Source organism: Apis cerana, linkage group LG4 (assembly GCF_029169275.1).
Source record: "Apis cerana isolate GH-2021 linkage group LG4, AcerK_1.0, whole genome shotgun sequence".
Lineage (NCBI taxonomy): Eukaryota > Metazoa > Arthropoda > Insecta > Hymenoptera > Apidae > Apis > Apis cerana.
In genome coordinates this window covers 1,809,959-1,823,468 of record NC_083855.1, presented here as the reverse complement: position 1 = coordinate 1,823,468, position 13,510 = coordinate 1,809,959, and the positions used below count along the sequence as shown (strand labels likewise).

General features: G+C 17.2%; 1 protein-coding gene across 2 annotated transcripts in view; it reads left to right on the top strand.

The window, feature by feature from the left end:
* LOC107995432 (carcinine transporter) overlaps positions 1-13,510 on the top strand; it is a 70,608-nt gene that overhangs the window by 46,731 nt on the left and 10,367 nt on the right. For both annotated transcript variants that reach the window (XM_017052952.3, XM_062073495.1), the window contains exons 2-4: positions 7,012-7,270; positions 10,188-10,398; positions 11,697-11,955. In XM_017052952.3, coding sequence (XP_016908441.1) covers positions 7,023-7,270; positions 10,188-10,398; positions 11,697-11,955 — 718 coding nt within the window. In that variant the 5' untranslated portion in view covers positions 7,012-7,022. The remainder of the gene's footprint in view (positions 1-7,011; positions 7,271-10,187; positions 10,399-11,696; positions 11,956-13,510) is intronic.

Sequence of the window (13,510 nt, the reverse complement as noted above, 5' to 3'; positions counted from 1 at the left end):
ATGTCATGATCGTATTTTTATAATTTTAATTATTATTTTAATTATAATAATATATTAATAATTAATTAATTAATCTCGAATGATTAATCAAGATTTCCACTTTTATATAAGAATATAGTGGACACACGTATATTCTCATTTTTAACATCGATCCAGAGAACAGAAATAATTGGTTCAATAACAATAAAACTATACATAATGAATCATTTTTAATAATAATTGTTGTAAGCGTTGATTTTTACTGGTCGGTTAAATCATTACATATCTGATATATATTTAATCGCAGTTTATGCACTTCAAGCATTTATGTTTTTCAATTCACTATCCTGAGATTAAAGAGTTTTTCATCATCTATTATTTAATAATTTTGTAATTGTTTATATTTTTTATCTCAAGATCTTGATTTTTAATATTTTTCTGATTTAATGAATTTTATTTTGAAAATTCAAAGTACTGATTTTCATTTGGTTTCAGAAATTTTAATATTCAATGTATAATTAAGAATGTATAATTATAATATAATATATAAGAATATATATTTATGATATATAAGAAATAATATAACATTTAATTAAGAATTTGATAAAAAATTAAAATTTATTATGAATTTTTAGAATTTCAAATAAAAATATTTCATATTTGGCAACAAAAATTAAAAAATTATATTGGAGATAAATTATTTTATATTTTCAAAAAATATATATTTTTGGAAATATTTCTTTTTTTTAAGAATAAGAAATATATTTGATAAAAAATAAATAATTAATTCTTGTTTAATGAGGTTACATTTAAAATTACATTTGCACTTTGCACACGATAAGGAAATGATTCTTAATTTAGTTAATTATTATTCAATGTAAACAATTTATTACAAATAACTCGTTATTATACTGAAACGTATTTAGTCGGTATTTTTTATGCAAACATATATTTTCATTGTCATATCATTTACATACGTATACGTAGGTTTTGATACTAGCAATTATTATATCGTGATAAATAATGTATATATTATGACTAAATAAACGTTTAAAATTCATTTACTTTATATATACATTTTTTTCTTTTTCATGATTATAATAAATATAATAAATATAATAAATATATTAAATTTTTATTTTAAGCATATTACACATTTTTTTAGTTTTTCTGTTTATATCTGCAAATTTTATAAAAATTATTTTTATTTTATTATACTTATTAATATTTTATTACAATTATTACAATTATTAATATTTTATAAAATTTGAAAATTTTAACATTTGTGAAAAAAAAAGAGAAGTAAGAAAAATTTGATATATTTCAAAAATATTTAAATTAAAAAATTTCAACAATTTTCGAAAATTTAAAATATTATGAACTCAAAGATTATATCATTTTATTATTTCTATAAAACAATTACGCTTTATTGCATATAATAATCATAATCTCATGAATAATTCTCTCATTTTCTTAATTCATAATTTAAAAATACAAATTTTGAATTTTAAAATTTTTTTCCTCTCATAATTAAATCAATTATTTTACTCAAAAATGAAAAAATAAAAATCAAAAATGAAAAATTTTATTCAAAAATTGTTTCGTTTAATTCATTCCATAAAGATTCTTTTATGAAATTAATGTTCATACATACCATGATATAATATTCATATACTTTTTCGACGCAAACGCGTCGATACTACCCATAAAATATATATTTTATGTAAATTTCTCTAAATCTATAGAAAATAATAATATCACAAAATAATCGTTTCCGATTCTCTTGCTATTAATACTTTTTTTTTATTTAAGTTTCTTATTAATGAATTACATCAATTACACATAATAATGGTCTTGACTTATAAAATATTTATATACTTAATTATTAATATTTTGATTATAATTATTTTTAATTATTTTATTAATTTATATATTTATTTTTAATTATTTTATTATTTTATTTAATTTAATTGTTTAATTATTTAATTTAATTTTTAATTGTATTAAAAACTTTTTTTCAGCCATTTTAGTTTGATAATATTTTAATTATAATAAAAATTCTGGAAAATTAGTAACAAAAATAATAAAAAATAATATTTTGTATTTAAATAAATAACACAGCAATTTTCAAATTTTTTTATTTCACGATATACACAATTGAATGATTAAAATTTTATGATGCACCAAAAAAATTTATTATACAAAATATTTTATAATTAATGGTGTAAGTGATTCTACATAAAAAAAATAAATTAAAAATATAAAATAAAATTTTTTCATTTAAGACTATTTGCGAATAAAATAAATTTGAAAAATGTTCAAATACAAACAAAATTATTTCGCTGATTAGATACGAATAAATTATCGATAAGTAATTGTTTTACGTATGAAAATAAGCAAAAAATGTAAAATAGATTTTTTTCATTTAATTTTAAAAGAATTTATTTTTTAAAAAATTGAATTTTAAAAATTATCGATCACAGATTTGAATTATATGTATTTAATATTCTCAAAAACAAAAACTTAAACAATAAAACTTTATTTTATATTTTTATTATTTTATTTCATTATTATATTGTTTTATTATTATATTTAATTACTTATATTTAATAGAAATCAATTATCAATTTCAATTATCAATAATCAATTTCACTTGAAGTTGAAAATTTTTTGAATTTATTTTTCAAAAATGAAATTTCTTTTAGTTTCAAATAAGAAAATTTTATTCAGTTTTAAAATATCTTATATTTATATTTTCGCCGATTTTACAAAATAAAATATTTAAATTTCATATTTTTAAGAAATAATATATGTAATTTTTACTTTTTCTAAATGAAAATACGATAATTATTTTCGTATTATATAGCGTTAAATGATATACAAAAAATTTCTTTTTAATATATTTTAAAGTTTTATTTATTTATAATATTTCGTAAATAAAAAAATTATTTATACTATATTAAATTATTAAATATATTCAAATATAATATAATATAATTATATATATTATATTCAAATATAATATATATGTATAATATAATATAATATATAATATACATTATAAATTTTATATATAATATTTTACAAAATATTATTATAAAATATAATAATGTTCAGAATAATAGATGTTTATAATTTTTTTCTAATTTATATAAAAATAATTTTGAGCTCAAATGAAAACATATTTATATTCATTGATATTTCAAAAAATATTAACACATTTTTTTAAAATATGATAACTTTTGTTAAAATTGGACTTAATGTTTTGAATTGTAAATGAAGTGAAGCAAATTTTATAATTGAAAAGAAAATAAAAATATAAAGTAAAATTTTTTATAAGACTTTATTTTCGAACAAATCAAATTTGACAATTTTTTAAATACAGATGAAATTTCAATTTTTGGTTGAAAATATTATCAATGAATTTGTTACTTAGTGAATACAATATCGATGTTATATTTTATAAATGAAAATAAATAAAATTTTATTGCTTAAATTCTTGTTTTTAATACATAGAATTTATAAGAAAAATATATATATATACGATTATATATAATTATATATAAAAATATATATATATCGATAAATTTTCAAATTCGTTTTTTTTTTAAATTTTATACTACATTTTTTTGCTTATTTTTATATTTAGAATAATAACCTTCTCAAATCAATGATTCATTTATAATATTATATTCATTATATAAATTATATTAATATTATATTAATATTATATTCATTAATCATATAATATTCCTATGAAAGATTTGCTAATTTAACTTATATTTAAAAAATTTTTTAAAATTTTCGTAAATGAAATTTTGCATGTAATTTTTATCTTATTTCGAACCATAAAATCTATCTTGTACATGAATTATGAATTATTTCTATATATTAAAATATTTCATTGAAATCAGTTAAAATATAAACTAAACCAAAAACCAAACAACGGATAAAATACATAAAAATCTATAGATAACCGAAAATTTTGAAAAACATTTTGATTTTTTTTTAATTTTTAGCACATATTTAAATGATGCAAATCTATAAAATGTATTTTTAAATTTTTAAATTTTTATTAATAATTTAAATAAAAAATAATACTTTACTATTTTCTTTAGAATTAAAAATTTTCGAAATTTTCTTTATATATCATAGTAAATTTATCTTTCTAACTTTTTAAAATAATTTCAAATCTTAAGTTTAATTTTAAAAAAATTCGAAGGATATACTAATAATTTTTAAAGTCACAATATCTAATATCGAAAAATAATAATTTAAATTTTTAATTGTAATAAATTAATCATTTCATAAGTGTTTAATATCATATTGTATTTCAAATTTGAAAAAACGATTATATGTAAAATGGGATTTTTCTTTTGTAAAAAGAGAATGAAGATAATAGGAAAAAGTATTTAATTAGTACGAATTAGGAGTTCCATTATGACAGGAAGCGTAACTTTCATATATATGTTATCTTAAGTAGTTGGTTGTGATTCAGATTCCTTTACAATTTTAGCCTTCGTCGAATAAAAGTAAAAAATCTTTAACGCTATAATTTATTATTTGTTAAAATAATGAAAAATATTTTATTTCGTGGAATTATATGATTAATATTCAAATTTTAATGTATTAAGAATGTATTAAGAATATCAATTACTTATTTTGTGTTTTATTATTATTATTTAATTAATATTATAATAATATAATAATATATAATATTATAATTTTAATGAGATAAACTAAAAATTTTGTATAATTGCAATTATAATTAATTTTTTTATAAATCATAATTTTTAGTCAATAATTTTTTTTCGACAATATTATTTTGATATTAGTGAAGATTTAAACTAAAATATAAAGTTATATTATATGATATTTTTATATCAATTTCACCTATTTAATTATAATAATAATCATTAATAGTTTAATTTTTTTTAATTTTAATTGAATAATATTCTATAATATTCTTATAATATGAACTTCTTTTAAAAAATTAATTAAAATTATCTATTATTATGTTTATTAACTAATTTCTTTAATTAACTCTTAAAGAAGAATAAATACATATTAATATTTTGCAAAATATAATATATAAAACTTGAAATATATTTTATTATTTAAATATTTGTTTTTAGGAAATTATTACAATTTTTTCTAATAAATATCAATTAATAATTTATAATTTATTCATTTTTAATTATAATTATCTTCATATCCTCTCTTCATTAGTAAAAAGAAAAATAAGAAACAATTTAAAGGACACTTCAATTAGAATGTACAAGTGACTGTACTAAACCTTCAATAGTATCCTTTATTTTGCAATATAACCTTGCAAAAATGATCAAGGATCTTTTTACTTCTTTTTTCACCTCTCTAACAAACTAAAGAATTCAAATAAAGAAAAGTCTATTTCCAACTTTATATTTTTCATTTTGCTTTCAACAATTAATACAATTATTACAATTACAATACAATATTACATATTGTTACAATTATATTAAATGATACAATAAAAAAATTAAAATAAAATATACAGGAACTTTAACCAATGATATCAGTTATAATAATTGTTTTAAAAAAAATTTCATGTTTTTCATCTCGATTTCGCCAATAATTTATTTAATTCATTTCAATTTCAAACTCTTTCTTAAAAAAAAATACTAATAAATACGAAAAATTATTTAATAAAAGCTTATATATATATATATATATTATATATATATATATATGTATAATCTCATTTCATAATAAGAAAATATTATAATAATAAGAAAATTATTATAGAAGATTAATTATATATAATATATATTAATACATATAAAAAAATTATTTATTATTAAGAATTTGATAACAAATATTTTTTATAGTTTTTTATAGTAATTATGAAAAATTCTACATTATAGAAAATTTATAGTTCATAAAATTTTTTTACAAAATATTTTATATTGAAATTTTATATTGATATTTTATATTGAAATTATACTTTAATAAGAACTAGATATTTATTCTATATTAATGAACTAATAAATAAATTATGAAAATAGAAATAATAATGAATTATATTGTACAATAATCGAAGAGTTCAATATAAATATATTTTTCTTAAAGAATTAAGTAAATATTAATGATTTTATTCATAAAAATTTCCAATTTTTAGTAAATTTTTACAATAGAATTACAATATAATCTAATTTTAACTAATTTTCTCAATTAATCCTTGGACACAAATTACAATAAAATAATTTATACATAAATAATATGTTAAAAAAATTTATATTAAAGTAAAATACAAGAAAAAAGAAAGTTTAATTTAAAAATATAACTATTTAATTATTTTTTAATTATTCAAAATCAGCTATTTGAAAATTAATAAAATATTAATTATAATCAAAATAATTAATGCAACAAAAACAATTTTAAGAGAAAAAACAGAATTTCTCACTAAGTTAATAATATGGTTTATTTTAAACTTGAGTATCTTTGTAACCCATAAATCAAGATAAGTGATTATTTAATCAATATATTTAATTAATCAAAATAATTATTTTAAGAGAAAAAAAAAAACAAAATTTTTCATCAATTTATTAACGCCTTAATTCGCCTTGAATTTTCAAATTTTTTGAAAAATATACATATAATTTATATTATAAAATAATTATTATAATTTTTATTTATTTATTATTATAATTTAAATTATAAAAATTATTATATTTATTATTTATTTATTATTATAATTTAAATTATAAAAATTTTAATCAAAACAATCTAATTAAAATAATCAATTTAGTTAAAATAATTCAAAATTTATTATTTGAAAAGAAGATTCAAAATAATCATAAAATAGCATACAATAATATATAATTGCTAATAATCATAATAATTATATGACTCATAATCCGTCAAGAAAAAAGAATTATTTCAGTGAATTATTTTAAGAGAAACAGAACTTTTTCACCAAGTTAATAATATAATTCACTTAAGTTTTTTCGTTGCATATAATTCAAATTAAGTAATCGAGGTGTTTATTTGCAGAGATCAAGATAATGACAGTCATGGTGGAGAGCGTGAAAGCCGAAGAGGGCGAACGTCCGAAAATCGAAACTTTCGATGATATTCTACCTTACGTTGGCGAGGCAGGCCGTTATCAATGGTTCCTCTTTATTGTCCTTTTACCTTTCACTTTTGTATATGCGTTTCTTTATTTCACGCAATTCTTCATCACGTTACTACCAAACGAACATTGGTGCACCGTGCCAGAACTTGAACGATGGAACCTCACGGATGAAGAAAAGTAAGTGAAATTTCATGCAGAGTTCGTATTGTCTAGATCGTTGAATTATGAAACAGTAGAAAGATCATAGTTTTTTCACGTATTTGAAAGAAAAGGGTATGGTAGAAAAATATTATAATAATTTCAAACATTGAGTTTGAAGCATTGAAGATTTAAAAGTTTCAATATATGAAAATTTAAAAATTCGAAGGATTATGAAGTTTAATAATTTCGAGTGAAAGAATGTAAAATTGTTTCAAAGTGATATTTTAAAGTTTGGAATATAAGAGAATTAGAGAATAAAAAAAATATTTCAAAATATTGAAAATATGTAAGATAATATATTTTTAAAAAATTGAAAATTAAAAAATTAAAAATTCGGAGCTTATATATATGTATAAAAAACGGAAAATCAAAAAAATTTTTAAATTTTTCTTAAAAATTCAAAATTTGAAATTTTGATTATAAATATTTAAAGAATTAAGAGAATTTAAAAATTTTTTAAATTCTAAAATGTGTTTTGTAAATTCAATGATTCAAAAAATTGAAAATTTAAAAATCTACCAATTTAAATATTTATAAATTCAAAACATCCAAAAATTGATAAAATTATAAATTAAAAAATTTTATTCAATATGAAATAGGTTTTTTTAAAAATCAACACAACTTATATTATCGAATTTTTTATTATGTAACAAACACTTCACTTTTAGATATAATTTATTTGAATCATATCCGATGATATATAAATTTTATCATTGAAAATTCTTACAATTAATTATCATTTACATATACATTCTATAAAATTATATATGAATTATATCAAGTTTCCCAAAAGCTTCTTTTGTTTTTCAAATAGATAGATATATATCGAGGACAAAATCTTCTAGTTACAGGGAAATTATCATTTTCCCAATAATGGAATCATAATTATATTACGATAATATTTTTATTCAAGTTACAAAATTTATATGAAACTACGAATTTAAACTATATTTATCAAAGATTAATAACAAAAATCAATATTTATTTATATTTATACAAAGATTAATCATTTTCATGTTTCGTTTCAAAAATCATAACAGAAATTTAAAGACTTCAAATTTTATTTCAAATAAAATGAAATTCAAATTTTATTTAAAATGAGATAAAATTCAAATTTTACCCAAAATAAAAATAAAAGATGTATTTTATTTTAAATTAGAGATGGAATATTAGAATTTTTCAAAATCTTTAAAAAATTCGAATTCTTAAACTTCGAAACTTTTTGTTATTTTGATTCGAAATTGTTAGAATAATAATATAATTGTATATATAATTGAATATAATTGTAAGAATAATTTGTATAAATAATTTAAAAGAATATTACGATATAATTTTTTTTAATTAATTATTAATAATTCTATTGAATTTGTATTGAATTAAACTTTAGATTTATTATATTATATTTTAAAAATTATAAATTTTGAAAATTTCAAGAATTTAGTATTTTCCAAAATTTGAATTTTACAAATCTAAATATCAGATTTTAACTCATTTTTATTCGAAAAAAAGTAAAATTTAAATTTAAAAAATTTTGAAAGTTTCGAGAATTTGTAATGTTCCAAACTTGAATTTTACAAATCTAAAAATTAGATTTTGAATCTATCTCTATTCAAAATAAAATAAAATTTAAATTTAAAAGTTTTGAAAATTTCAAGAATTTGCAATTTTTTAAATTTGAATTTTCTAAATTAAGAAATCAGATGTTGACTCATTTCTGTTCGAAAAAAAAATTTTAATATTATTTTAAAAAAAACATCAAATTAGTTTACATTATTATAAACAATCAGTCTATATAGTAGTCTAGATATCAGTCTAATATAATCTAATCTATATCACGATAAAATATCCGAGCGTAAATTCAAAAGTAGTTAATTACTCAATCATTCTACGAATTATCTCTTCAAAATTTGGAATTTCTATTCTATTCTATTTCTATCTGGCTAGAAGCTAGGAAACAACGATCAACTTAGAAAGAAATCACGTTCTCAACGCACGCGAAATTTTGTTTTCTGGTATATATCAACAAAGAAAATGTTTCACACTGCGTGTTTCCCACAGAATTATGCTTGTAATAATAGATCGATATCGTAGCATTTGAGGGCTCGCCAGAAACTAGTTTGGTCGAAAATCTCTTGCAAATTCTAGGCGTTCACATATTTTAATCAATTATTTTTTTTATATCTTCCCTCTTTTTTTTCTTTATTTGCCTGTAAAAAGATTATTAAGATTATACATTGAACATGCTAAGATTAATAAATGAATTTGAACACAATTGGAATTCTTAGACGAATAATCTTCGGATTTCTTTCTATTATTATTTATTATTTTTAAAATTGTTATCTCTTTTTTCTATTTTTATTTTTCTTTTATTTTATTCTATCTCGTCTTTATTTTTTTTATAGAAAAATATATTTAAATGTGATTAGATTTGGATTTTTTCTCTTTTTTGAGGAGACAGGGGATTTTTTTAAAAAGATAAATTTGAATGTGACTTAAATTTAAATTTAAGAGAATTATTATAATGCTAGTTTTTTCTATTTTTTTTATATATTTTTTTATTATTTTTTAATATTTTTTAATATTTTTAATTTATTAATATTTTTTAATATTTTTTATTTTTATTTTTATTTTTTATTTTTATTATTTGAATTTTGTTTAAATAGATAGAATAATAAAATTTAATTTTTCGTTTATTTTCTTAATATCACTTTATTAAATTCTTTCATCTCATTTTTTTTATTTTTATTTCTAATTCTATGTAATATATATGTACAAAAGAAAAAAGAAATGAAATATATAACATAATTATTAGCACACAAAACTAATATTCTTTAAAACATATTATATATTACAATTCTCATTTCTTCAATTGAAATTGTATTTCTTCATTCAGAATTGCGATATCGATACCTACAGCATCAACAGAAGAGTTAAAGCAGGAAGGCGCAACTTCCTTTTCGCGATGCAATATGTATAATGTGAACTATACTGAAATAATGGAAAAAGGTATTAGAAAAGCAGATCCATCGTGGCCAATCAAATCCTGTCAAAATGGATGGACGTTCAATCATACGATGATTCCATATAGATCTATTGCTGTTGAGGTAAGTTTTTGAAAAACAATTATAATTTTCATATATAATATAAGCATAATATTAAAATCCCATAGTATATAAAAATATATACATATAATATATATATATTAATATATAATATAAAGATAATATAAAATTTTAAATTTGAAATTTTTATAAATAAATATATAAAAAATATATGCATAGTAATATGTATGATATATATATGATATATGTATATAAAATATAATATATAATATATAGTATAATATATTATATATAATATATAATATATAGTATATAATATAAAATTTCAATTTTAAAATTTTATATTATCTTTATATTACTTCATATTTTATTTTATTTATTATATCTTTCAAATTATTAATGTGTAATATATGAGATAATTTCTATAATATATGACTTATAAAAAAAATTAGAAAAAAATTAATATAAAAAGACAATTATTTAAACTAGATATTTTAAACACAAATTTGAATAAATGTAAATACAATTGAAATTTATTGAGATATAAATTGAAATGATTTGAATAATCATTCAATCTCAAAATTATTTATTAATATAATCGAGTTTTCATAGATATTATGTTTACATAATGTTTTACTAATATTTAATGTTTTTTAACAAAAAATTGAAGTTAAATGCAATATATTTATTATTTATATATCAATATAGTTATCTCTCTAATAAATTATTGACAAAAATATATTTAGACATAATGATAATTTGCAATAATGATAACTTAAAAAAATTTTATAATTTGAAGTAAAATAATAAATAAATTTATAAATTATAATAATAATATATAGGGAAATTATTCAATTTTATAAATCTTCCTTAAACAAAACAAATAACTTTTTTAAAAAGTAAATAAAATTTTAATAAAAATAAAAATTACATAATAAGTTTTATTATTATTATTTTAATTTTTATTTCTATTTTTATTCCTATGTTTATATTATTAAAGTATAAATAATATATACTATTATTATATACTAATTACTTTTAATGTACTTTTACTGTAATCTAAGAAATATACAAATTCTTCTATTTTAATCAAAAAATTATTTAATTTTGCAATTCTTGCTGTTAACTGTTATTTTTATTTTCTATCCTTATTATTTTATTACATATCATTTTTATTATAAAAAAAACAACATAGTTTCTATGAATTAAACTTCTCAATTACATTCCAAGAAATAAATGCAAATTTCTATTTTTTTGATCTCCCATTGTTCTCAAAACTTTTTTATATTTTTCATGCATAACTAGTTTGAACCATAAAGTATCTTCTCATTTGTTTTCAGTTGGAATGGGTCTGTGACCATGCATTCCTTAGCTCGGCAGCACAATCGGCCTTTTTCGTGGGTAGCATGCTTGGAGGTTTAATATTTGGTTACATAGCAGACCATTATGGCAGAATTCCGGCGTTGGTCGCTTGCAACGCGGTCGGTTTCATCGCCTCTGTTGGCACTGCGTTTTGCGACAGTTTCTGGAGTTTTTGTCTCGCAAGATTAGTCGTTGGATCATCATTTGATAATTGCTTCAATGTACTTTTTATTATTGGTAAGTCATTGGAAAAATTATAATGAATACTAATGTAAATTTATTAATCATTATATTTTATATATAACATATTCAGAAGAAGAAAATTTAATTAAATTAATTTGATTTCAAGAATTAAAATAAATAAAAAAGTTTATGTGCAAAAATATCGATCGAGACTTACTTATTAAGTTGTAAGCAATTTAATTTTATAGGTAAAGTAAAGATAGCGATAAAATAGCTTCATCTTCGTTTCTCTTCATTCAATACAAAATTAAATTACTACAGCGAACTAATTTGTTCTAAAATCTTATTTATTATAAAATCGTAATGTTTTTTGTCATAGAATATTTCCTCCATTTTAAAAAATAAATTGCAATAGATATTTCTGTATACCAACTTTTGTATTCATTTTAGCGTCTAGAATTATTCTTTAATTTTTTTTCTATTTTTGAAATAAAATGTGTTTATTATATATATAACATATTCTGTTTAAAAAATTACAAGCTTTTTTTTAGTGAGTATAGTAAATATTGAATTTTTTTTTCATTTCAGATTAATTATTTATGATACAAAAAATTTTTTTGTGATAACATATAGAAGGAATATAAGATCTTCCGTTTTTTTTAATGAAATATTGATTTCTATTTATTGAGATAACTGCTACATTGAATAACATTTACTTGAAACATTTTTCGTTATTTTATGTAATTAAAGAGTTATAATGAAATTAATATAAAAAGATTAAAATGTTAGAGAATAATTAAATAGACTTATTCTCAGAAGAAATTCATTTTATTAGCATAATGGAATGCATCAAGTGTTTTTTTTTATTATGGAAAACATCAAGAAAAATTACAAATTATTTTTATTTTTAATATACGACGTAATGATATTCAATGATTTTATCACGATATGCTGTACAGTAGAAAAAATTATTATTAAATATCATTGTCATCATCTATTAAAATAATTATGTTTCTATATTAAAAATGATTTTATAACTTTTTTTGTTGTTTTTCTTAATAAATTTGCATATGATTAGATTTTAGTATGATTAGATTTTTTTTTAAATTACTCTTAATTTTTTAAATAAGAAAAATATTAACAAAAATATATACCATTTATATTATATTACAATTTATATTATAATTATTTATATTGTATTATATTATATTGTATTTTTTTTAACTTTGATCATTATTATAAATACTATATTAGATTTTTTATTAATTTAATAAATATTATTATTTTATTCAAGAGGATCTATAGAATCATTTTTCGTCAAAAATAACTATTATTATAAAAGCACAAAATATTTCCAAAATTGAAAAATTGCATTTTTTTTCAAAAACTATAAGTAATAAGTTATACAATAAATATAACTATAACTAATAAGTTATAAAAAAGAAATAACTTTCATATTTAACACATTAAAATCATAAGAAATGCCTATTAAAAGTTATAAAGTCGAAAAACTGTTAAAATTTATCGAACTATTATTAACAAATATTTATTTCCTCATATTTTATTGAATGTTATACTACATAAAAACTAACAAATTAACAATATAAAT